The 26,385-nt window shown below is 37.6% G+C and overlaps 1 protein-coding gene across 2 annotated transcripts; it reads left to right on the top strand.

Moving 5' to 3' along the window:
• Positions 1–5,162: 5,162 nt before the first annotated feature.
• Positions 5,163–24,991, top strand: LOC127868830 (nuclear pore complex protein Nup205-like). Of its 2 annotated transcripts, XM_052410917.1 has the most exons (7): positions 5,163–5,449; positions 6,030–6,198; positions 18,196–18,414; positions 18,731–18,816; positions 22,984–23,067; positions 23,853–23,964; positions 24,407–24,988. In XM_052410917.1, exons 1-4 carry the CDS (start codon positions 5,297–5,299, stop codon positions 18,739–18,741), a joined length of 552 nt encoding a protein of 183 aa, XP_052266877.1. In that variant the 5' UTR covers positions 5,163–5,296; the 3' UTR covers positions 18,742–18,816; positions 22,984–23,067; positions 23,853–23,964; positions 24,407–24,988. The 2 variants fall into 2 exon arrangements, with proteins under 2 accessions (XP_052266877.1, XP_052266878.1); XM_052410918.1 differs by lacking the exon at positions 22,984–23,067 and having other exon boundaries at positions 24,407–24,991.
• The last annotated feature ends 1,394 nt before the right edge of the window (positions 24,992–26,385 follow it).

Raw genomic sequence — 26,385 nt, 5'->3', positions numbered from 1 at the left:
CGAGTATGGAGTCCCTTCATATATGTCCACATGCTTACAGGTACGCGAGTATGGAGTCTTAATATATGTCCACATGTTTTCAGCTGCGCGAGTATGGAGTCCCTTCAAGGATCTGTATTTATGTATGTTTACATGTTTACAGCTGCGCGAGTATGGAGTCCTTTCAAGTCATATATGTTCACATGTTTTCAGCTGCGCGAGTATGGAGTCCCTTCAAGGATCTGTATTTATGTATGTCCACATATTTTCAGCTGAGCGAGAATGGAGTTCCTTCAAGGATCTGTATTTATGTATGTCCACATGTTTTCAGCTGCGTGAGTATGCAGTCCTTCCAAGGATCTGTACGTATTGTATGTCCACATGTTTTCAGCTGCGCAATTATGGAGTCCTTTCAAGGATCTGTATTTATGTATGTCCACATGTTTTCAGCTGCACAAGTATGGAGTCCCTTCAAGGATCTGTATTTATGTATATCCACATGTTTTCAGCTGCACGAGTATGGAGTCCCTTCAAGTCATGTATGTCCACATGTTTTCAGCTGCGCTAGTATGGAGTCTCTTCAAGTCATATATGTCCACATGTATTCAGCTGCGCAAGTATGGAGTCCCTTCATGTCATATATGTCCACATGTTTTCAGCTGCGCGAGTATGGAGTTCCTTCAAGTCATATATGTCCACATATTTTCAGCTGCGCCATATGGAGTCCCTTCAAGGATCTGTATTCATGTATGTCCACATGTTTTCAGCTGCAGGAGTATGGAGTCCTTTCAAGGACCTGTATTTATGTATGTCCACATGTTTTCAGCTGCGCGAGAATGGAGTCCCTTCCAGAATCTATATTTATGTAGGTCCACATGTTTTCAGCTGCGCGAGTATGGAGTCCCTTCAAGGATCTGTATTTATATATGTCCACATGTTTTCAGCTGCGCGAGTATGGTCTCCCTTCAAGTCATATATGTCGACATGTTTTCAGCTGCGCGAGAATGGAGTCCCTTCAAGTCATATATGTCCACATGTTTTCAGCTGCGCGAGTATGGAGTCCCTTAAAGTCATATATGTCCACATGTTTTTAGGTGCACAAGTATGGAGTCCCTTAAAGTCATATATGTCCACATGTTTTCAGCTGCGCGAGTATGGAGTCCCTTCAAGTCATATATGTCCACATGTTTTCAGCTGCTCAAGTATGGAGTCCCTTCAAGTCATATATGTCCACATGTTTTCAGCTGTGCGAGTATGGAGTCCCTTCAAGGATCTCATATATGTCCACATGCTTACAGCTGCGCGAGTATGGAGTCCCTCAAGTCATATATGTCCACATGTTTACAGCTGCGCGAGTATGGAGTCCTTTCAAGTCATATATGTTAACATGTTTTCAGCTGCCCGAGTATGGATTCCCTTCAAGGATCTGTATTCATGTATGTCCACATGTTTACAGCTGCGCGAGTATGGAGTCCCTTCAATGATCTGTATTCATGTATGTCCACATGTTTACAGCTGCGCAAGTATGGAGTCCATTCAAGGATATGTATTCATGTATGTCCACATGTTTTTAGCTGCGCGAGTATGGAGTCCCTTCATATATGTCCACATGTTTACAGCTATGCGAGTATGGAGTCCCTTCATATATGTCCACATGTTTTCAGCTGCGCGAGTATGGTGTCCCTTCAAGGATCTGTATATATGTATGTTCACATGTTTACAGCTGCGCGAGTATGGAGTCCCTTCAAGTATCTGTATTTATGTATGTCCACATGTTTTCAGCTGCGTGAGTATGGAGTCCTTCCAAGGATCTGTACGTATTGTATGTCCACATGTTTTCAGCTACGCGATTATGGAGTCCTTTCAAGGATCTGTATTTATGTATGTCCACATGTTTTGAGCTGCACGAGAATGGAGTCCCTTCAAGGATCTGTATTTTTTAAATCCACATGTTTTCAGCTGCGCGAGTATGGAGTCCCTTCAAGTCATGTATGTCCACATGTTTTCAGCTGCGCGAGTATGGAGTCCCTTCAAGTCATATATGTCCACATGTTTTCAGCTGCGCGAGTATGGAGTCCCTTCATGTCATAAATGTCCACATGTTTTCAGCTGCGCGAGTATGGAATCCCTTCAAGTCATATATGTCCACATTTTTTCAGCTGCGCCATATGGAGTCCCTTCAAGGATCTGTTTTCATGTATGTCCACATGTTTTCAGCTGCAGGAGTATGGAGTCCTTTCAAGGATCTGTATTTATGTATGTCCACATGTTTTCAGCTGCGCGAGTATGGAGTCCCTTCAAGGATCTGTATTTATGTATGTCCACATGTTTTCAGCTGCGCGAGTATGGAGTCCCTTCAAGAATCTATATTTATGTAGGTCCACATGTTTTCAGCTGCGCGAGTATGGAGTCCCTTCAAGGATCTGTATTTATGTATGTCCACATGTTTTCAGCTGCGCGAGTATGGTCTCCCTTCAAGTCATATATGTCCACATGTTTTCAGCTGCGCGAGAATAGAGTCCCTTCAAGTCATATATGTCCACATGTTTTCAGCTGCGCGAGTATGGAGTCCCTTAAAGTCATATATGTCCACATGTTTTCAGCTGCGCAAGTATGGAGTCCCTTAAAGTCATATATGTCCACATGTTTTCAGCTGCGCGAGTATGGAGTCCCTTCAAGTCATATATGTCCACATGTTTTCAGCTGCGCGAGTATGGAGTCCCTTCAAGTCATATATGTCCACATGTTTTCAGCTGTGTGAGTATGGAGTCCCTTAAAATCATATATGTCCACATGTTTTCAGCTGCGTGAAAGGCATATATGTCCACATGTTTTCAGCTGCGCGAGTATGGAGTCTTCAAGTCATATATGTCCACATGATTTCAGCTGCACGAGTATGGAGTCCCTTCATATATGTCCACATGTTTTCAGCTGCGCGAGTATGGAGTCCCTTCAAGTCATATATGTCCACATGTTTTCAGCTGGGCGAGTATGGAGTCCCTTCATATATGTCCACATGTTTTCAGCTGCGCGGGTCTGGAGTCCCTTCATATATGTCCACATGTTTTCAGCTGGGCGAGAATGGAGTCCCTTCAACTCATATATGTCCACATGTTTTCAGCTGCGCGAGTATCGAGTCCCTTCAAGTCATATATGTCCACATGATTTCAGCTGCGCGAGTATGGAGTCCCTTCATATATGTCCACATGTTTTCAGCTGCGCGAGTATGGAGTCCTTTCATATATGTTCACATGTTTTCAGCTGCGCGAGTATGGAGTCCCTTCAAGTCATATATGTCCACATGTTTTCAGCTGGGCGAGTATGGAGTCCCTCCATATATGTCCACATGTTTTCAGCTGCGCGAGTCTGAAGTCCCTTCATATATGTCCACATGTTTTCAGCTGGGTGAGTATGGAGTCCCTTCAAGTCATATATGTCCACATGTTTTCAGCTGCGCGTGTATGGAGTCCCTTCATATATGTCCACATGTTTTCACCTGCCCCAGTATGGAGTCCCTTCATATATGTCCGCATGTTTTCAGCTTCGCGAGTATGGAGTCCCTTAAAGTCATTTATGTCCACATGTTTTCAGCTGCGCGAGTATGGAGTCCCTTCAAGGATCTCATATATGTCCACATGTTTTCAGCTGCGCGAATATGGAGACCCTTCATATATGTCCACATGTTTTCAGCTGCGCCAGTCTGGAGTCCCTTCATATATGTCCACATGTTTTCAGCTGGGCGAGTATGGAGTCCCTTCAAGTCATATATGTCAACATGTTTTCAGCTGCGCGAGTATGGAGTCCCTTCATATATGTCCACATGTTTTCACCTGCGCGAGTATGGAGTCCCTTCATATATGTCCACATGTTTTCAGCTGTGCGAGTATGGAGTCCCTTAAAGTCATTTATGTCCACATGTTTTCAGCTGCGCGAGTATGTTGTCCCTTCAAGGATCTCATATATGTCCACATGTTTTCAGCTGCGCGAATATGGAGACCCTTCATATATGTCCACATGTTTTCAGCTGCGCGAGTATGGAGTCCCTTCATATATGTCCACATGTTTTCAGCTGCGCGAGTATGGAGTCCCTTCATATATGTCCACATGTTTTCAGCTGCGCGAGTATGGAGTCCCTTCATATATGTCCATATGTTTTCACCTGCGCGAGTATGGAGTCCCTTCATATATGTCCACATGTTTTCAGCTGCGCGATAATGGAGTCCCTTCAAGGATCTCATATATGTCCACATGTTTTCAGCTGCGCGAATATGGAGTCTCTTCATATATGTCCACATGTTTTCAGCTGCGCGAGTATGGAGTCCCTTCATATATGTCCACATGTTTTCACCTGCGCGAGTTTGGAGTCCCTTCATATATGTCCACATTTTTTCAGCTGTGCGAGTATGGAGTCCCGTCATATATGTCCACATGTTTTCAGCTGCGCGAGTATGGAGTCCCTTAAAGTCATAAATGTCCACATGTTGTCAGCTGCGCGAGTATGGAGTCCCTTCATATATGTCCACATGTTTCCAGCTGCGCGAGTATGGAGTCCCTTCATATATGTCCACATGTTTTCAGCTGCGCGAATATGGAGTCCCTTCAAGTCATATATGTCCACATGTTTTCAGCTGCGCGAGTATGGAGTCCCTTCATATATGTCCACATGTTTTCAGCTGCACGAGTATGGAGTCCCTTCATATATGTCCACATGTTTTCACCTGCGCGAGTATGGAGTCCCTTCATATATGTCCACATGTTTTCAGCTGCAGGAGTATGGAGTCCCTTAAAGTCATATATGTCCACATGTTTTCAGCTGCGCGAGTATGGAGTCCCTTCAAGGATCTCATATATGTCCACATGTTTTCAGCTGCGCGAGTATGGAGTCCCTTCATATATGTCTACATGTTTTCAGCTGGGCGAGTATGGAGTCCCTTCATATATGTCCACATGTTTTCACCTGCGCGCGTATGGAGTCCCTTCATATATGTCCACATGTTTTCAGCTGCGCGAGTATGGAGTCCCGTCATATATGTTAACATGTTTTTAGCTGTGCGAGTATGGAGTCCCGTCAAATCATATATGTCCACATGTTTTCAGCTGTGCGAGTATGGAGTCTCTCTATATATGTCCACATGTTTTCAGCTGCGCGAGTATGGAGTCCCTTCATATATGTCCACATGTTTTCAGCTGTGCGAATATGGAGTCCCTTCAAGTCATATATGTCCACATGTTTTCCGCTGCGCGAGTATGGAATCCCTTCATGTATGTCCACATATTTTCAGCGGCGTGAGTATGGAGTCCCTTCATATATGTCAACATGTTTTCAGCTGCGCGAGTATGGAGTCCCCCCAAGGATCTGCAAGTGGTTATTGAGGCAGCCATTCAAAATATACAGACAGACACAGTTTACGATCTAGAGGTGATGCTGAAGAAGCGCAAAACAGTCTTCCTCTCCCTGCTGAAAAACATGGTGAGTAGATTGCCTTTAAGGAATTTTGGTTGGGTTGACCCCCCAGGGCAATAGTTTTGGTTAAGTATATAGGCCAGTGTTCTCAGGAAGCAGTGGCAGCCTGCAATTTCACCGGTTACATTCTATCTAGTGGCAGCCTGCAATTTCACCGGTTACATTCTATCTAGATGCCAGCTTCTTTTCCAAAAATATCATTTGAAATGTTGCAAATGCACCAGTTTTATTGCTTAGTCGCCGGCTACTTTGAAAATATAACTGGCTTCTGAAATTTTTCTGACTGATATAGGCAGTATTCAGTCATATTCCCCAAAGTTATATTTTTCTCTCCAATCCAATCCTAAACTTTCATATTGACTTTAAGATGTTTGAAATTAGATCGTGCAAGAGAAGGAATTTAGAATTTTCAAGTGGTCCTTTCCATTACAAATGCTCTATTGAATATGCCGAACTTCAATAGCTGCATTTTTTGAAGTTCTTTGACTAATGCTGACAGAAATGCAAAGCTCTGTAAATGAAACATAAATCAAAGACTAAAACACAAAGAAAAGCCCTGCTAAATTTATTTTTGCCTGTTTTTCAGCCAAAAGATCTCAGCCACCGAGAGGCGGTGAAGAAGTCTGTGACAGTGGGTCTGCAGGTACATGGGGAGCAGCGTACCCAGACGTTCCCCGTCGAGGTGATTGAGGAGGCTATCATCAGTGACCTCTTTGACCTCAATGAATACGCTGCCCTGGAACTCCTGCTGGCAGGTAAGGAGCATTTTATTTGAATTCCAAGGATCTCAGGTTAGATTCTCGGCCTGGCCACATAACTTGTGTGGTGAAATAATGTATATCATCATGCTGCCATGCATCTAATTTTAAGTACCATACTGACTCTAAGTTTTTGAAAATTTGAGTACAAAAATATATTTAAAATTTACAAGGGTCTAAAAATTTAGAGACAATGAAGGTGTTCGAAACTTAAAGGCACTGACAAACAGATACGGGTATGAAATGTGTATAGGGTCAATTGTTTCAACGAATAATAGCACGTTCTTGAAAATTACCATGCTGTATAGTATAAATTTCTTGTGCGTAATTTTCAATTTAAGCATTTAGGTGAAACCAATGTCTATTACCGGTATTCATAGTTATTTACCCAATAACATAAATGTAACTGTCCATGGCCTCAAGGCATCTGTTGGCAAGTTTTTATGGCCTTAATCTGGTTGTTAAAAGGCACGATTGAAAAAAAAAGTCCAGAAAAATAATTATAATATTTGGGCTAAAAACGGGGGTGTCCGAAAATTGAGAGTTTCTAAAAACTTGAGTTATTATGGAAGGTCAATAGTCAGTTAATGGCATAAGCATGTAACTTAGTACTAGTAAATCAGTAATACTAGTAGAATGCAAGGGATTTCCTGTTGTTTAAAAGCAAACAAACCCAATCCCAAACATTTTTTTTCCCAATGCCAATTAAATCATTTTTTCCATTAGGAATCTTAAAAAGTAAAAAAAAAATTATTGAGTATTTGTTTTTGTTTATATTATGCATTTTTTTTAGATTTGAAGTACGGATGTGTTGTGTAACATGCAAAGACTAGTATCTTGGCCCTCAATAAGCACGAATTGTTTCGAACATGGCTCCATCATGTAAGATTTGGAGATAACTTTTCAAAATAGAAAGTCATCAGGACCTGGAAAGATTTTACTTGTGAATGCAGTGTCAACCGTTTTTAACTGGGGGTTATACTGTTTTAATCCAGCTGTTATACTGCATTTGGAGTTTGTTTGGTGTTATCAAACTGCTATGCACTAGAGAGCGTACTGAGTTAAAATCGCCCGCAAATTAAACTAGAGTAGCCGGATCAGCAGGCAATTTTAGCATAATTTTTTTTATGTGGGATTCAGGAGATATGTCATATTATATTGTCTTATTGGGAATCCCAGCCAATGTCCGTACGCAACATTGCAGTGATACGGAGAACATACAGAGTGGTTACAATTGGAAATGTGTCACATATTATTGGAGAGGCTGAGCATAACATGCCGTCCAACAACAGGAAGTATTTTGCGAAAAAGATCAGAAAGTGGGATGCTTGGGGTTGTTTCAAATTAATGGATTGAATTCCTAAACAAACTGATGGCAATTCTTTGTGTTAGGATGATATTAAATCTTTCCCTACCAAGTCCCATGTCTCGACATTACAGCTGCCTCATCTGCCCCATGTCCATCAGTGTTTTTCAGCTCACCTGATCACAACGTGCCCATGGTGAGCTTTTGTGATCGCTTTTTGTCCGTCGTGCGATGTCCGTAGTGCGCCGTCAACATTTGCCTTGTTAACTCTTTAGAGGCCACATTTTTTGTCCAATCTTCATGAAATTTGGTCAGAAGATTGGTCTCAATGATATCTTGGATGAGTTCGAAAATGGTAACCTTTGCTTGAAAAACATGGCTGCCAAGGGGCGGGGCATTTTCCTTATATAGGTATCTTGGACGAGTTCGAAAATGATGCCGGTTGGTTGAAAAACATGGCCTCCAGGTGGCGGGGCATTTTTCCTTATATGGCTATAGTAAAACCTTGTTAACACTGTAGAGGCCACATTTATTTTCCGATCTTCATGAAACTTGCTCAGAAGATTTTTCTCAATGATATCTTGGATGTGTTCAGAAATGGTAACATTTGCTTGAAAAACATGGCTGCCAAGGGGTGGGGAATTTTCCCATATATGGCTATATATGGCTATAGTAAAATCTTGTTAACAGTCTAGAGGCCACATTTATTGTCCAATCTTCATGAAACTTGGTCAAAAGATTCATCCCAATTATATCTTGGACGAGTTCGAAAATGATTCCGGTTGGTTGAAAAACATGGCTGCCAGGGGGCGGGGCATTTTTCCTTATATGGATTTAGTAAAATCTTGTTAACACTCTAGAGGCCACATTTATTGTCCAATCTTCTTGAAACTTGCTAAGAAGATTCATTCCAATAATATCTTGGACGAGTTCTGAAATAATGCCCTTTGGTTGAAAAACATGACGCCAGGGGGCAGGGCATTTTTCCTTATGTGGCTATAGTAAAACCTTGTTAACAATATAGAGACCACATTTATTGTTCAATCTTCATGAAATATGGTCAGAAGATTTGTCTTATTGATATCATGGATGAGTTCAAAAATGGTTAAGTTTGCTCAAAAAACATGGCTGCCAAGGGGCGGGGCATTTTTCCTTATATGGCTATATATGGCTATAATAGTAAAATCTTGTTTACACTCTTGAGGCCACATTTATAGTCCGATCTTCATGAAACTCGGTCAGAAGATTCATCCCAATACTGTCATGCCCTAGATTGTTCATGAAAACATGTGTTTATGTACAATTACATTGTTCATTTTCAGCGTTTATGTTTTGCATCTAAATGACTAAGTCATTGTTATTTAATGCTTTTATTTGATGATGTGTGGAAGTTAGAGCTGATAACAGTCGATGCCTACTTTTTGCTCTTCCTTATTATTTGTAATATCCTTTTTAAATGTCTCATTGTATTAGCCTCTGTTAATATGGCAGCCATTTGCATAAACAGGAAATTGATTTCCTGATGCTGACATAAGTGCACTCTGGGTAGTTTACAGTGACTACAGTATTTTTGACAGTATAGTCATACGATATCATTTGTTAAATACTCATATTCCTTCTTAAAAATTGTTTAAAAAGGTAATAGTCATCTTTATAAATGATTTATTGATTTAATTGATATGTATTTGACTACTGTTTCATTGTAATATCGTCAGAAATATCATTTTAATATGAGTGACATTTACCGTGTCAAGAACGCTCAAATTCTATTGTGCGCTCTTGCGCGCTTTGCTGTGCATTGTTTGTGCGCTTTTTGTGCACAATTCATATGTGCGCTTTATGTTATTATTGCACAACATTATGTGTGCGCTTTTGGAGAGTATAAAAGGCACTGAAAATTCTCATTCGAGAACTCTGAACTTTGTTTTCTTAGGTGTGAGACCTATTTTATTTTTCTTATATAATCAATTAAAATACAGTTTTCAATAAGACTTAGCTATTAAAATTAAGACTGAATTTTATAAATAATTAAAATTGCATTTGTCATCTTTTTAGGACATTATAAAATAGAGAATGCAAATACTTAACATGACACATGTATATTGCTGTATTGTAATGTAAATGTCTGAGAATTAATCTGTCTGTTAAGAAATATATATATTGAAAGTTGTTATTAATTTATTTGTTATGAATGAATAAAATTTAGAAAAGTTATAAATCTTGAGTTTATATTTTTTTGACAATTTTAAAACAACTGAATAGGCAAAATGTTATTCTTAATTTACTGTTTATCAGAGTCCATTTTAGTTCTATGTTAATCTTGAAAAAAAGCTTCAAGTTTGGAAAAGTTGAAGAAATTGAAGTAAAATCACAGCTACCGCTCGGCTCGTGACAATACTATCTTGGACGAGTTTTAAAATTATGCCGGTTGGTTGAAAAACATGGCCACCTTGAGGGCGGGGCATTTTTCCTTATATGGCTATAGTAAAACTTTGTTAACACTCTAGAGGTCACATCTATTTTCCGATCATCATGAAACTTGGTCAGAAGATTTGTCCAAATGATATCTTGGATGAGTTCGAAAATGGTTTTGATTGCTTTAAAAACATGGCTACCAGGGGCGGGGCATTTTTTCTTATATGACTATATATGGCTTTAGTTAAACCTTGTTTACACTTTAGAGGCCACATTTATTGTCCAATCTTCATGAAATTTGGTCAGAAGATTGTTCTCAATTGTGTTATCTCTTATATAAAAACAGATTAAACTCGCATTATTGTTCATCAATTTAATATCATTTATTCACACCACATCCGGGTAATACCATCAAGGTTACACTACACTAAAAAACGAATATGCTACAACTTCTCTCTTTTTCAGATTTTAAATATGGTGTTTAAACAATAAAGTTCCATTTAATGATATAACAACATAAGTTTCCAAAAAGCAAATGCTTTCTTTAAATATCAAAGTTATCTAAATACTACAAAAGTCTTAAACTGAATAAGCAGTATCATGAAAAGTACATGTAAACTGAATAAGCAGTATTCTTGAAAAGTAATTAAATTGAATGTTAAACAATTAAAACATTCTATGACATCAAAATCATACACAAATCAATACCGAAATACAAACATCATATTGCAGTTTAATAATATCTTTAGATTCGTACTAAAGAATGTCTTTGTAAAGAAAATATAATAACAGTTCAATGTTTTCATACATTGTAAATTTATCTCTAAAAATAAACATTTCTATAAGTGTCCTAGCATTACTTATGCTTCACTTAAACTAATATTTTAACTGTTCATCACACGCACTGTTTTGTTACATGAAAGTTCAGTTCTTATTATTCTTTTAACCCATTTCAAAGTCTTTGAATTTCACTGGTGTGTAACGCTCCCGACCCGACCGCCTTGGTGTAAGGACCGCATCTTGGACCGGCTGCACCTCAGGAATCACGTCGCTCTGGTTACCACCATCTGGAATTCTGCCTAATGGTGTGTCCTCCGATTGGTCGATGGTAGAACCTTCCTGGTTTCCGTTCAGAACGTTATTGTCCATACATTGTTCTTCAGAGTGACTGTTTTGATGAAACTTCCTCACATGTGTCGAGTTTCTTGTTCTTGTGACACCCGAAGTTGATTTTGCTGTGACTTGATTGCCAAACTTTTCAACCAGTTTATATGGTTTCACCTCGAACTGTGTAGACAATTTGTCCGTTTTGTTTTGTTTCAAAAGCACCTTGTCTCCAACTTGGAGATTGTTTGGAGTTACTTTTCTATGTTTGTCAATGTAACCCTTGTTCTTTTCTTTCTTGTAGGTGTCGTGTTCTTGGATCTCTTCATCATTCAGTGTGAATTGTATGTCCGGAAGTTTTGTACGCAACTTCCTGTTGAGAAACTCCAGTAGTACTATGTGGAGTTGCACGATACGCTAACAAATATGTCCTTATCTAGCGCTTCCAATTCTTTCCTTCGGCGTGAGCGTTTTTTAGTCTCTTTAACAATGATCTGTTCTGACGCTCGACTTCTCCGTTCTCACTTGGGTGTAGCGGTGTTGTACAACAATGTACAATCGCGTTCTTCTTTAAAAATGACTCAAGTGTTTCTGACACAAACTGTCTTCCATTGTCACTAGTAAGACTCAGAGGTAATCCGTGTGTTGTTAACATACGTTCCAAACTTTCAATGACCTTTTCTGATGTCAATGTCTTCATGATGTCAATTTCATAGAATCTATTGTAGTAATCAACACATACAAATATGTAGTCTCCTGATGGTAGTGGTCCAAGTAAATCGATGTCTAAATCTTGCCAAGGACCGACTGGGAGTGGAGTGGGGCTGAGAGGTTCAGGCTTAGCTGGCTGGCTCACCAGCTGACAGCCATGACATGTTTTCACATAAGTTTCAACATCCTTATCTATTTAAGGCCACCATAATTTTGTCCTTAGGTTCTGTTTTGTTCCAACTATGCCCAAATGTCCTGCATGAGCCAACTCGATACACTTCTTTCTCAAAGTTGTTGGTACCACGATTCGAGTGCCTCTCAACACAATGTGACCAATAGTGGACAGTTCTTATCTTACTGGAATAAAATTTGGTGTCCTTTCCCACTTGTCCGTACGTAATGAGCTGTGAATTTCTTGAATTTCCTCATCTTTCGCTGCTAATTCTTCTACTTCTCGCGTAGAAATGACACTTGGCGCTGAATTTTCTTTCACAAACCTTATGTAATCATCGCCTTCAGTACTTTCACTTTTGTGAACCAATTCATTCTTTTCCACTGTCACTCTTGACAAAAAGTCTGCTATGTTTCGACTCCCTTGTTGATATCTCACTCTGAATGTGTAGGGTAACAAGCGCAATACCCATGTTTGAATTCGCACAGACAAATTGGATTTTGAAGAATATATCACTTCCAAAGGCTTGTGGTCGGTTAATAACTCAAACTCGACGCCATATAAGTACATGTGATATCTTTCACAAGCCCAGACAATAGCCAAGGCTTCTTTTTTAGTTGTCGAATAACGTTTTTCAGTGTCTGTCAAAGTACAACTTGCATAGCTTATCACTCACTCCTTTCCATTTGATTCTTGGACCAGCACTGCGCCTAGACCAACATTACTGGCGTCTGTGATAAGTTTCGTTTTTCTTCCTTGCTTGAAAAACCCCAGCGTTTTGTGCATTAGACATTCTTTTCTTCAGCTCATCAAAAGCAGTTCGCTGTTTTGATTTCCAGACAAATGGCTGATTCTTCTTGGTCAACAACCTCAATTGTTCGGAAATCTTGGCCACACTGGGAATATATCGGGAGCTGAAATTGACTAGGCCTAAAATGCTCCCCACTTCAGATGCGTTTGCTGGTTGCTTTGCATAAACAAGATCCTTCACTCGTTCTTCCGTTGGTCGGATGCCAGATACGACATGACCCATGAAAGTCACTTTGTTCATAGAGAATTGTGATTTTGAGAAGTTCACTGTCAATCCTCTGGCCTTTAAAGAGTCCATGCACTTTCGCAATTTCTTGTCGTGGTCCTCTTGACCTTTTCCATGCACGATGATGTCGTCAGCAATATTCGCGACTCCTTCACAATGTTTTAACACTTGTGAAATTGCATTTTGAAACATTTCAGGGGCTGCATTCACCCCGAAACTAAAGCGTTTATAGAAGTATAGACCTTTGTGAGTGATGAAAATTGTAATCGGTCTAGAATCTTCAGCCAAGGAGATTTGATGGAAACCCATGTTGAGGTCTATTTTGCTGAACACTGATCTGTTGTCTAGCTCAATTAACACTTCGTCAACTGTCGGAATAGGATGGCGTTTCCTGATGATTCCCTTATTCGCTTGTCTCATATCCACACACAGTCGAATTTCACCAGATGGTTTTGGCACAACCACCACTGGACTAACCCACGGTGTTGGTCCTTTAGCTTTCTCTATAACGTCCAAAGCTTCCAATGCATTTAATTTCTCGCTAACCTTTTCTCAAGACTAATTCGAATTGTGTTCATTTCCTGAGCTACTGGAACGCCTTCTGGATCCACGTGTAACTTTAATTCAAAGTCATTTAGCTTTCCCAAACACTCTTGATATTCTTTCACAATCCATTCTCCAACAGCATTAACTGAATGACTGTGTCCTATTTTGAGAATACCTAGTTCTATGGCTGTGTCTCTGCTTAATAAAGCAGGTGCTTTATTCCGTACCACATAGAATGTCACATTGTGAATAGTTTGTTTTGTTCCTTCGATTGACACATTGCTTTAAAACTCTCCAATCCAATGTAACGGTTTCGTGCTACCATACAGTTACAGTTTCTTTGTGGTTTTCTTACTTCCCACGCACTGAACTTTATTGCTTTTCAAATTGTTCCAAGTGTCTTGATCTATCAAATTTGCAGTTGAGCTGTCTATGATCATCTTCACTGGAATTGAACAAATCTCTATCACATGTTTTGTTACATGTTCAGACTAGAGATGAAAAGCATATAGACATTCGCCATCTTCATCATCTGTTCTTGAATCATCAACATGCCTTACATGACCTTTTCTTTTAAACTTTGCCTTCGTACCCTTTGTTTTACAGCATTTAATGAAATGTCCTACATTTCCACATTTATGGCACTTTTTAGTTCTAGCAGCACACACTTGATCATTTCCGAAATGTCCAATTAATCCACATCGGTAACACTTACTGTCTTTGTTTGTAGGTTTTCCTGTTGTCTTGAACCTTGATCCTGAAACCTAGTTGACAGAACTCTGTGGAGGCTTTTCCATGTTCGTACTCTGCCGTTCACTGAGTTCCATGGTGTTCGCAACTACTCTTAATTGGTCTAATGTCAACCCATCTCCCTTTTCAAGAAGCTTTGATCTAAGTCTGTGAGAATGGCACTTCTCTATAACTTGATCCCTAATTGACTCATCCACATTATCAAAATGACATTCACACACTTCTGATATGCATTGTCATCTGCTCCTCCTTCCTCCGTCAGTGTGAAAAATACATCCTGAAGATCTAATCCAGCACAATGCAGTAATAGGGCTTGCTTTTGGTTTGCGTCTGATACGCCTTCCCCAACAACAAACAGTTTGAATGCCCTAAGCCAACGTTCCCATTGTTGGTGCAGGTGGGTGGGGTTCGCGTTTAGATCCAATTTATCGACTCCCTGAAGATCTACAGGCTTAGCCATCCCGGTTTGTATTTTAATATGTATCGGTGATGATTTCGGCTTTATCCTCGTCGCCAGATGTTATGTTTTCTCTTATATAAACACAGATTTAACTCGCATTATTGTTCATCAATTTAATATCATTTATTCACACCACATCTGGGTAATACCATCAAGGTTACACTGCACTAAAATAACCGAATATACTACATCAATGATATTTTGGATGAATTCGAAAATAATTATGTTTGCTTGAAAAACATGGCTTCCAATGCGGGGTATTTTCCTTAAAAGGCTTAAGTAAAATCTTGTTAACACTCTAGAGGCCACATTTACTGCCCGATCTTCATGAAACAGAAGATTCATTCCAATAATATCTGGGAAGAGTTAAAAAATGATGCCGGTTGGTTGAAAAACATGGCTGCTAGGGGGCGGGGCATTTTTCATTATATGGTTATAGTAAAACCTTGTTTACACTCAAGAGGCCACATATATTTTCCAATCTTCATGAAACTTGGTCAGAAGATTTGTCTCAATAATATCTTGTTATCTCAGGTGAGCGACTTTGGGCTTATCAGGCCCTCTTGTTTTCATTCAAAATCGGGTCCGGTTATGGGCCCTATTCCCAATGGATAAAAGTTTATATTTTTTCCAAATGGGAGCTTAAATTCCCTATGGAAGCTCTCAAAACAAAATACCTTTTTTTTGCCCCCAAAGAAGGGCATATAGTGATCAGACTGTCCGTCCGTCTGTCCGTTCGTCTGTCCTTCCGTCACACTTTGCATTTAGGTTTCGAAAAAGGCTCATAACTTCTATGTCCCTTAGATGTAACCTTCATATTTGGTATGCATGTGTATATGGACAAGGCCTTTCCATACGCAATCACATTTAGACCCCTGTGACCTTCACCTTGAACTTAGGGTCCGCGTTTAGGTTTCGAAATCTGCTTTTAGGTATCGAAAAATGCTCATAATGCTTATGTCCCTTGAGATATAACCTTCATATTTGGTATGCATGTGTATATGGGCAAGGCCTTTCCATAGGCACACAAATTTTGACCCCTGTGACCTTGACCTTTAACTTAGGGTCCGCGTTTAGGTTTCAAAATCTGCGTTTAGGTTTCGAAAAATGCTATAGCTTCTATCAAAGCGTTTATAGGGGCATATGTCATCCTATGGTGACAGCTCTTGTTATTTTCTAACAAAGGACGATATACAAAAACAGCTGCGTATCATAAGAAGTAATGCATTCAAAAGTAAATGTTGTACGTGGAAATACATTATGTAGGAGAACTTTACCTGAAAATTTGCGGTGCAAGAACAGATTGACAGACGCTCATGGCTAATTCAGTGTACAATATATATATATATATATATATATATAATACAATTTTGTTAAAAGCAGTTTGCACAAGCAGATCCTGCTCAAACTGGCTGGGCCAGATCACATGTATCTGAACATAGGAAATTGCAAAAGTACATCAAAGCGTGGCGTCAGCATGACATTAAAATATATACTAATTGCATACAGTTATTTCAAATATAATTTAATGAGATACTGTCATATCCGCTCAACTGTTAATTACATTTTAATTGACAATTAATTGCATTCATAATGTTCACAGATTGTACACTTAAATACTGTCACATCTGCTTAACACATATGTTCATTCTCACAAAATATAGACAAATAGCGTCGCTGATACTCAAACTACATTAACTTTATTATTAATGTTCAGATTTATACAAATACGCTTGCTATCAAAGTGAAACAAATATTATAAACATATATGCATACATATAGATTGCCACATATATCACATGACTACGGAAAAGGGCCATATGAAACTATTAAAGAGGCATCATAATGCATTGCACACATATGAATGACAATTTGTATCATTTTTTTGAAGTCAGCCATTTTATACATATACATATTTATTCAATATCTTTCATATCCCCAAAACAGGAAATATTGCAAGTTATTTTTGTATGCCCCCCTTCGAAGAAGAGGTGGTATATTGTTGTGCTGGATGTCGGTCTGTCGGTAGATCAGTTCGTTTCCGATTGATAACTCGTCAATGGATTGACCGATTGTATTGAATCTTCACATGTGCATTGGCCTTGTAAAGTAGATGACCCCTATTGAAATTCGGGTCACTAGGTCAAGGTCACTGTCACAATAAGTGTTGAAATCATTTCCGATCAATAACTCATAAACGAATTAACCGATTGGCTTGTTTTAATTCTTTTTTAGATCTCAATTTTTTGTTAAACTTCCAACCATATTAGTTTAACCTTAGTAAATATAATGCTTAAAACAAGCGTATTCTCAATTTTGAAGCATTTTATAGCAAAACAACAACACTTATGTCCCAATTTTAGTCAAAACGCCGCAAATTTTCCCAATCCTAAGGGACCTGGACCCATTTCCAAAATGGTGAAAAAAAAACACTGTCCACAATAAGGTTATTGTTGATGCTAGTCCTAACCCGCCTTGGTCCAAGCTCCATAAATATCAAAAGTACAATATGTACTCTGATGTGTTTAGTTGGAAAAACATAATTAATGCATTGGTGTAAACAGGCTGAGAACAGATTGTCATTTGAAGTTAAAACAACTCTTTATATTCAAAAAAAGTAATAATGTGTCAATATTTGTTGATGAAAAATCCCAATGTGGTCCATTTTGTCAATAAAAGATTCCCAAAATTTGACATTTTATCGATTTAAAAAAACCCAATTTGACCAGACTCCTTTTCCCAAATTGGACGGGAAATCCCCTGGAATGCCATGAACTGACTGACTGAAAAACAGTAACCAATCCAAATAAACTTAAAATCTAGAAAAAAGCTAAAATTTAGCCTCACTCTGTGACTTCCCCAGAAATGAGAAATTTTATTAACATAGTAAGTGTTGTCCCTGATTAGCCTTTGACCAAAGTCACAACCATGTTATTTTATGGAACTAGAATCTTTGTCTGTGGGTCTCTCAACAGAGTCTTCAGATTGATTGTTGCCGTAGCGGAAAATATGTGTTTTAGTTTTTGCTGCCTTATTGCTTCAATATATTATTTAGTTGATTTTTTACCTCAACTTTGCAACTGTGTTTTAAGTAGGACATTTGTCAGTGACTGGTATAAGTATGTGCACTTAGTACTGGTACACGTAAACCAGGTTACCCAGAAAGTATGACCAGGTTAACCCTTACCACTTAGAGACATATTTTGACGCATTTGTAGTCCCATAGAAAGTTCAACTTTTTTAAGGACCTTTCTTACTAGATACAAGTTTTAAAGGTTTCATTTCCAACCTTTAGTTACTTATGAGCAGCAAACAGCATAAAACATGAACAGACTGCGAGGTACTAACTGTTCTGGTTTTATGCTGGTTGAAAAAGCCATTTTCACTTTGCTTCTTTTGGGGGAAAGAGTTAAATAGTGTTAAAAAACAGCTGATAATCCAAACAAACTAAAACACTAAGTTAAAATCTTACTTTACTGGTATCTGCCGGGCAGGTGAAGACAACAAGCCAGCTTTCCCAGGCCTGACCCGTGGGCTGGTGGCTGTGCTCCTCTACTGTGACTGGCGACGCAGCCTCGTGACTGCGCTGCGCACTCTGGTCCTGGCCCTAGAGGGCTGGACATGGACCCTGGGACTCCCCGCGGACTTCGCCCCCCTCATCAATAACTACGTGCAGAAACTGGTGGGGGAGAACCTGACCAACAAGATTCTTGGTTGGTTGATGTGATTTATTAAGAATGATCATGTCGTATATTTAATTGTTAATTTATATGTTTTAATTGTTATATTGATAATTTTTCGTTGTTGTTGTTAAAAACGTTTTCTGAGAATTATGTGTTGTTTGTAACTATTCAGATGTCACAAACTCCAAAATCTGTAAACATTCATACAAATGTACCACAATAAAAGAAATTATGATTATTGTTTAAAGACCTTGCAAAAAACGTATTTCATGATGTATTAGCTATTACTGAATACTAGAATTTATGGCATTAAAATATGTTTGCATATTCTTATTTCTAATTGCAGGTGTTCTTTAAACAATAAATTTAACAGCAGAAATAGACAAGCTTCAAAACAACAGAGCACTTAGACCATCAAAGCATAGAAAACAGGTAAACATAGGGATAACAGATATGTCCATTAAGATTTCAGGAATTGTCATTTGTATCTCAAACATTTTCATGAGGATTACTGAAATTTGCATGCGAATTTCTTTGGGATCTAAGGCACATTCATTAGGATCTTAGTTTTATTTATTTGAATTAGAGGTATTTAATAAGGATCTAATACATTTCTATTTGGATTTTATGTATTTCCATAAGAATCCCATACATGTCCATTAGGATCTCAGCCATTTTCATAAGACTCTTGTCATCAGGATCTGATCAATTTCCATTAGGACCTCAGCTTGGTCCATTAGGATATCAGCTCTGTCCATTAGGATTTCAGTTCTGTCCATAAGAATTTTAGCTCTGTCCATAAGGATCTCAGCTCTGTTCATTTGAATCTCAACTCTGTCCATTAGGATATCAGTTCTGTCCATTAGGATCACAGATCTGTCAATAAGGATCCCAATTTTGTTCATTAGGATCTCAGCTGTGTCCAATAGGATCTCATCTTGGTCCATTAGGATCTCAGCTCTATTCATCTCAGCTCGGTATGTTTGAATCACAGCAATTTCCTACCACATACAATCATCAAAATACAAAATAAGTATGCTTGATTTTAATTGAGGGAAGGATAAAACATATCAATTTAAAGTTCAAAGGTTCAATGATAAAGGTCAAAGGGGACTGTAATATTAAAAAAATCTGTTTACATTTGTATCCTCAGAAGTTAAGTGAAAAGTGCTATATTCAACCAGCATACATGTAAAACCACAACAGTCTGGCAGTAACTGTCAGTCTGTTCAGGTTTTATTCTGGTTACTTCTCATTGGAATATGAAGGTTTGAAATGAAGCCTCTAAAACTTGAATCTAGTAAGAAATGTCCTTATTGTAATTTTATTTTAAGCTCACCTGATTGCTTAGGTGAGCTTTTGTGACCGGTCTTTGTCCGTCATCCGTCCGTCCCTCCGTCCGGCCGTCCGTTAACATTTGTTCGTAAAAACTCTAGAGGCCACATTTATTGTCCGATCTTCATGATACTTGGTCAGAAGCTTTGTCCCAATAGTATCTTGGTCGAGTTCGAAACTGGATCATGCCGGGTCAAAAACTAGGTCACTAGGTCAATAAAAAAGTCACATTTCATGCCCAATCTTCATGTAACTTTTTCAAAATGTTTGTCTTAATGATATGTTGGTTCATTTCAAAAGTGGTTCCTGTCCGTTGAAAACATGGCCGCCAGTGGGCGGGGCAGTTTTCCTTATTTGGCTTAAGAAAACCTTGTAAACACTCTGGAAGTCACAGTTTTTGCCCAATCATCATGAAAATTGGTCAAAACATTGATTTATTGATTTCTCAGATGAGTTCGAAAATGGTCCAGATCGGTGAAAAAAACATGGCCGCCAGTGGGCGGGGCATTTTTCTCGACATGTTTATAGTGAAAACATGTGAACACTCTAGAAGTCACATTTTTTGCCCAAATTTCATGAAATTTTGTCAGAACTTTTATTCCCTAGATACGTGGGTTAAATTTGAAAACGGTTCCCGTCTGTTGAAAAACATGGTTGCCAGGGGGACAGGGCAGTTTTCCTAATATTTATATAGTAAAAAGGCTGCAAACAATCATGAATTAAGGTCATGTAACATGCGAGACAACTCTTCTAAAAATTGCATTTAAGTTTACAGTAGTTACTCCACTTTGATTATTAATGTTTTCATAATAATACAGTGTAGTTGTGTTTCATTTATGTGTTAATTGTTATTCGAGGTAGGCTGTTTTTATGCTCATGCTCTGGTAGATCTCTTCCTCAGATTAGTATGTCATCAACTATAGCTTCAGCCCCGTCTATGTCCCTTTATTCCATACGGAAGTCTTGTGAAGCTATAACGTCCATATGGTGTGTTGAATGTACACAGTTTCTGACTGTCAGTATCTAGACGTAGCGTCTAGTTTCGTAAAAATCTTTGCGTGTGTAACCTATGGCAAAATCTCTTCGATAGTTTTTAATGGATGGTGCTCCCTTTTAATGGCATGGTTTAAGTCGTTGGGATCCATACAAATCGTTACTTTCCATTTCCATTGGGTTTGATCACGGTGACTATAGAATTTACCCAATCAGTTGGTTCTTTCTGCTGAACAATCACTCCTTGTTTTTCCATGGATAGTAATTCGTGTTTTACTTTCTCTTTAATAGCTACTGGCACTTATCTTGGTGGGTGGACTTTTGGGTCAACAGTAGGATCAACTGTTATGTGATGTTTTCCTGGCAAACATCCCAAACCTTCAAATATTTTGGGAAAATTATGTTCTATGTCCTTTGGTACCGATTTCTTCTGATTTATTGTATTGATCCGCTGCACGAGATTCAATTCAGAACATGTCTCTGCTCCCAGTATTGTTTCAGCTTTTTTCATGTGTACTACTTGAAGTTTTACATTGTGCTGTTCATTTTTTACTTTTACCGGTAATGTTACCTGCCCGATAGTTTTTAAATTGTGTCCACTGTAGGATTTCAGATCGGTTTTGTTGACTTTCAATTTGTACCCAAGGCCTACTTTGTTAAATGTTTCTTCTGACATAACGTTACACTTGGCCACTGTATCTAGTTGTCATTTTATTGGTTTTGTGTTTATCTCTGCATCAACCAGCCAATCTGAATTCATGGAATTTATATTGTAAGTCTCTCCACTTAGCTCGATTACCATACCGACATACATTGCATCTGAATCGGAATCGGAAGATTGTGATGTATAATCTAGCTGATGAACACCTTTCCCGTATTTTTTTTGTATATGGTTGTTCATGAATTTTACTTCTACATTTCCTAGCATAATGATCCATCTTACCACATTTGTTGCATTTCTGACCAATTGCTGTGCAATTTTCATTTGAAGAATAACCCTGTGATTGTCCACATCTAATGCACTCTTTGTTTTTTTCATATTTATCATGTTTTTCATATTTGTCTTGTTTTTCATATTTTGGTTTAAACTTCACCCTTTTTTTCTGAAATGGCATTCATGGATCCTGCTGCTTTTGACGCACTTTGCTTTGTCTGTGATGCACTTTGCATTGTCTGTGATTGTGTCTTTGATATTTCATAGGATCTGACAATATAAACCGTCTTTGTAAGAGTTAAATCTGAGCCAACACAAATAAACTTTTCTCTGGCTTTGTTGCTCTTGACCCCAAAAATGATGCGGTTCCTAACCATTTCCTCCGGATAAGGATATGCACAGTGTATGCAAATCGGTGACGAACTGGTCGAATGTCTCGTCTGCTTGCACTCGACTCTGAATCTTGTATCTATTTAATACAATATTCGTTCGTGGTTTCACGTGTGCCTCGAATCTTTTAAAGTACGTTTTAAGTTTCTTCTTCTCATCGGCGGTCAGTGTCCAAGTTTCATTTATTGTTCTGCCCTTTTCCCCCACCCATATCATTAGGTAAGCACATTTTCCTGCTCTTCTTTAATCTTTAGAGGGCCATCAAAGACAAAATTTGCGTAGGTGACAAACCTCTTCCATGCCGTTTCAAGGTCGGAAGACTCCCAGTTCATTATGGGCGCAGAACAGCTCAATCCCTCCATTGTGCACTAGGGATTCGTTTTATTTCTGACACCATGTAATATTATCACAACGAACATGCTTGATTCCATTTGATGACGTTTTAATCAATCAGCGTTACTTGACGCTTTAATACGTACATAGTTTACATGAGCTTCTTAAAGACTTCGACTTAGAAAGCAAACTGGCTAAAACTCTATCGAATAGAGGTATGCATATAAATGTTAACATCGTCTATATAAATATACGACACTGGGGAAGGCCTTATTCCAACCTTGCTTAAATTATGCCACAGGGGCAACTATGTTCTAGATAACAAGAACAAAACAAGTGATTCTGGCTGCAGAAAAAAATGATTCTCTCATCCTTTACTTACCCCTAGGCTGTTCAACATATCCTGTGTTCATGGTATGTTCCCTTAGTGTAGCTATTAAAAGCCTTGTGTGAACATTGAAAACCAACAATGAGACATATATTTGTTAGTTTGTGATCAAATTTTACACATATATATTCAGTATACAAATTTTCTGTGCTTGTTTATATGATCTGGTAACAAACATAAGGTTGACCTCAATTCAGTAATGGCTGAATTCATTTTTATTCTTCAGGAATTTGTTACGAATTCCAAATCATGGAAGATGTCGAGTCGCCAAACATACTCTTCACAGTCATGCGGACGCGTTTCAATACTGGTAACTTTATTATGGCAAACATTGGCATGATATATGCTTGAGTCACATATAATACCCTATTTTTTCTTCCACAATTCTGTCTTTGAGAAATTGTGTTTATTTTGTCCACCAACATGAAGGCATTCTTATCCAGTCATTGCTATGAACAAGCATCATCTTGACTTTTGTTTGAATGTTAATACATGAATGTGAATAATGTTTTGGTAACTGCCTTGAAGCATTAAACTGTCTTATGGTTCAACATTAAAAAGTGGATCAATTGTCATGACCCTCTTATCCCTATTAGTTTAACCTTTTTTTCAGACATGGTTAAGATATTTGGTTTAAATTTGGTATGAGTATTAACTATCATAAGAGACATAAGGGATACACATTTTACACAGGAAGGTTACAATAAATTGTGTCATAGTTTTGGCCCTAATTTTGATTTTCATTGAAATTTGATTAAACAAGTTGTCAATGTCCATTTGTCGATAATTAAACTGGAGTCAGATTTTACATGGGCAGATAGATATAAATCGCTTTCACTAAATTATCTAACATTGAGACAAGTGGAGCGCGCTGTCAAATCTTATTGTTTATTTCACATTATTTATTCTTTATATATGAGCTCTTGAATCAACATTATGTGGTTCTTATGTGCGTGTAAGGTAACATATATTTGCAACATGCATACATAATTATATGTATTTATAACTTAAGTAACAAGTTTTATTTTCTTCATCATGAGCTTGTGCTTTTGTTCATGTAATTATTGTGATTTTTTATTTTCCATCTTGTTGCAGCTCCTAAGCTGGTAATATATGACAATGCACAAATATTGTCCGAACCGTGATCCTGTCTTCTTCCGAGATTTCTGGTTTGTGGTTGATAGGTTTTACTGGGTAAATCATGTTGGTATGTATACTTTAAATATTTTGTCAATTGATTATATGTCCCAAAGTCATCAAAAGTCTATTTTCAAATCACCTTGCATGAAAAAAGCAAGCTATTCTGGTTTTTATTTGATCTGTCTTATAAGTAATGTCTGAGGTAACCTTTTCAAAATTACAACATAATAAGTTAATGCGTGAGTTAAAATAAACTCAAAGCTCCTAATCAGTAACTCTATGTCGATATGTGTCAAACAAATGTGCATTCGTACATTATTACTCTAAAATCTATTTTTACATGCACGTAATTTAGTTATTTCTTGTTGTTGTACTAAGAAGTTGACAACAATTCCCTCCAACTTTAATTTACACAAGTTTGCACAGCAATAAATTTTGAATTTAAATTAGATAAAGGTGGTATGGTTTCATTAAGACATGTATCAAGATGACTTGTTTTTATTTTACAGGCTGTCACAAGGGTTACAATTTGTCAGCATATGTCCAACACAACAAGGTCAACTCACAGGTGGCAGAACAAAGGAATGCCACGCTGAAAAAACTAAAATCCATGCTTTCTTACATGAATATAGAAAATTTCAAAAACCATCTTAAGCTGTTCCTGTGGTTTAGGAGTATGTTGTCAGCATGGAAAATGGACAATGAACTGCCATCAAAACATGCAATGTTATTTGAAAGCCTTGTGCCAATATATTCAAAATTGCAGTAAACACATCATTGTGCAATTTGAGCAGACAGTATTCAAATACTACCTCATTCAAAAAGTAAATAAAAATGGAGTGAACATTTTTGTGATTTTTATATAGAATTATTTAACAATATGTTTTATTAAAGTAATTACAAACTCTATAGGAGCTTTTGATTTTGACGTAAATGATGCTGTTGACCATACTACATACATATATATCTATATATATATACTAAAGCTAAAGATGGTTGTTGAAATTTTCCATATTTATGTAAGACAGCACGGTAAACTTGCATTTTCATATCATACATATCACATATATGTAAATATCATACATTTTCTTATATATATATAAATATATATATATATATATATATATATATATATATATATATATATATATATATATACATATCTCTCTCTCTCTCTCTCTCTCTGTCTCTGTCTCTGTCTCTGTCTCTCTCTCTCTCTGTCTCTGTCTCTCTCTATAGATATATGGGTGTGGAATTCTTCATTATAATTAAGATGTATTTAAATTGGTGATAGAGCTGGCAGAGGGATCTGACATTAGTTCCAGAATCTCTGACACAGTTCTACTGCATACAGAATGTCCAATCTTAGCGTCTGTCATGCAGTATTATCAGTGGAATGCATTATGATATCATACATATCACATGTCACATATTTGTAAATATCATACATTTTCCAATCATCATTACATGGAAGCAGCTCATTTGTACTTCCGCTGAATGGATATTTTGCCTTTTCTACCAATTCTCTCAATATGTATAGTAAATCCAAACTTTGAAAATATGTCAATGTTAGAGAAGACTATTTTGGTTTTCTCCAACCCACTTTTGATTAGAATAACTGCCAAATTCTGTTTTGAAATTCGTAAATTACGCTCATTTTATCTATGTAAATAACTAGATAGAGGATTTTTTACAACCTGGTCAACTAGTATTTTATTCACATGTGTGTAATACTTTGTATTATAATATTTGAGTAATTGTACTCAACATGGTTGTATATATGTATAGTTGGTTTAAAGGTTGTATAGTTTACTGTTGTTCTGTATGTCCTAGCAATATAAACTGGAAAACTATGATGTATCAACAGCTGACTTGTGTCTTTACAATTTCTTCTTCAACACCAAATTCTTAAAATATCCAGTGTCGGCATGTTTTAGTACCAATTTAATGTCATGTGGCCTTACTTAGGCCAATATTCTCTTTTTTGTCAGACATCACTACGTTTTCCAGTTTCCAACTCTGTGTGTACAATAATTAGCAATGGTTAATGTGTTTGATTATACAGACAATATATGTTGATATGTATGTATATCGAAGTCCCTTTTTAAAGGCTTTTGTATAGTGGTCGTATGCAATGTATCAATTTTATAAATCTTAAATGACATTTTTACAGTACATTGTATATGCTGGGACTAAATAATGCACTTAACTTGCTTTTTAGCGCAGTTGAATGTTAATGAAGGAAAGATAACTCTGCAGGGCTTAAAAGTAGATATTTAAACGATAGGGTCTGAAGAGTTACTTCCCTTCAATCTGATATAGAGCAATTGTCTACAGTCTGATAACTGATTGTAAGTTTGTACTAGGTTAGAAGTATATATTATCACCACTAATCAGCTTATCATGGTATGCCGTGATGGTGGAATGTTCTCTCTTGTTGATTAACTATTTGTGAAATAATGTCACAATGCACAGTGTTGGATAGTAA

Source organism: Dreissena polymorpha, chromosome 2 (assembly GCF_020536995.1).
Source record: "Dreissena polymorpha isolate Duluth1 chromosome 2, UMN_Dpol_1.0, whole genome shotgun sequence".
In the NCBI taxonomy this organism is placed as follows: Eukaryota; Metazoa; Mollusca; class Bivalvia; order Myida; family Dreissenidae; genus Dreissena; species Dreissena polymorpha.
Note: the sequence above shows the minus strand (reverse complement) of the source record. Positions and strands in the feature narration are given on the sequence as shown.

Bases quoted from the DNA above. Each gene is read 5' to 3' on its own strand.
- LOC127868830 (XM_052410918.1), top strand. From the start codon at position 5,297: ATGTTTTCAGCTGCGCGAGTATGGAGTCCCCCCAAGGATCTGCAAGTG. The intron at 5,450-6,029 runs GTGAGTAGATTG...CCTGTTTTTCAG, and splicing joins TCTCCCTGCTGAAAAACATG to CCAAAAGATCTCAGCCACCG. The intron at 6,199-18,195 runs GTAAGGAGCATT...TCTGCCGGGCAG, and splicing joins CCTGGAACTCCTGCTGGCAG to GTGAAGACAACAAGCCAGCT.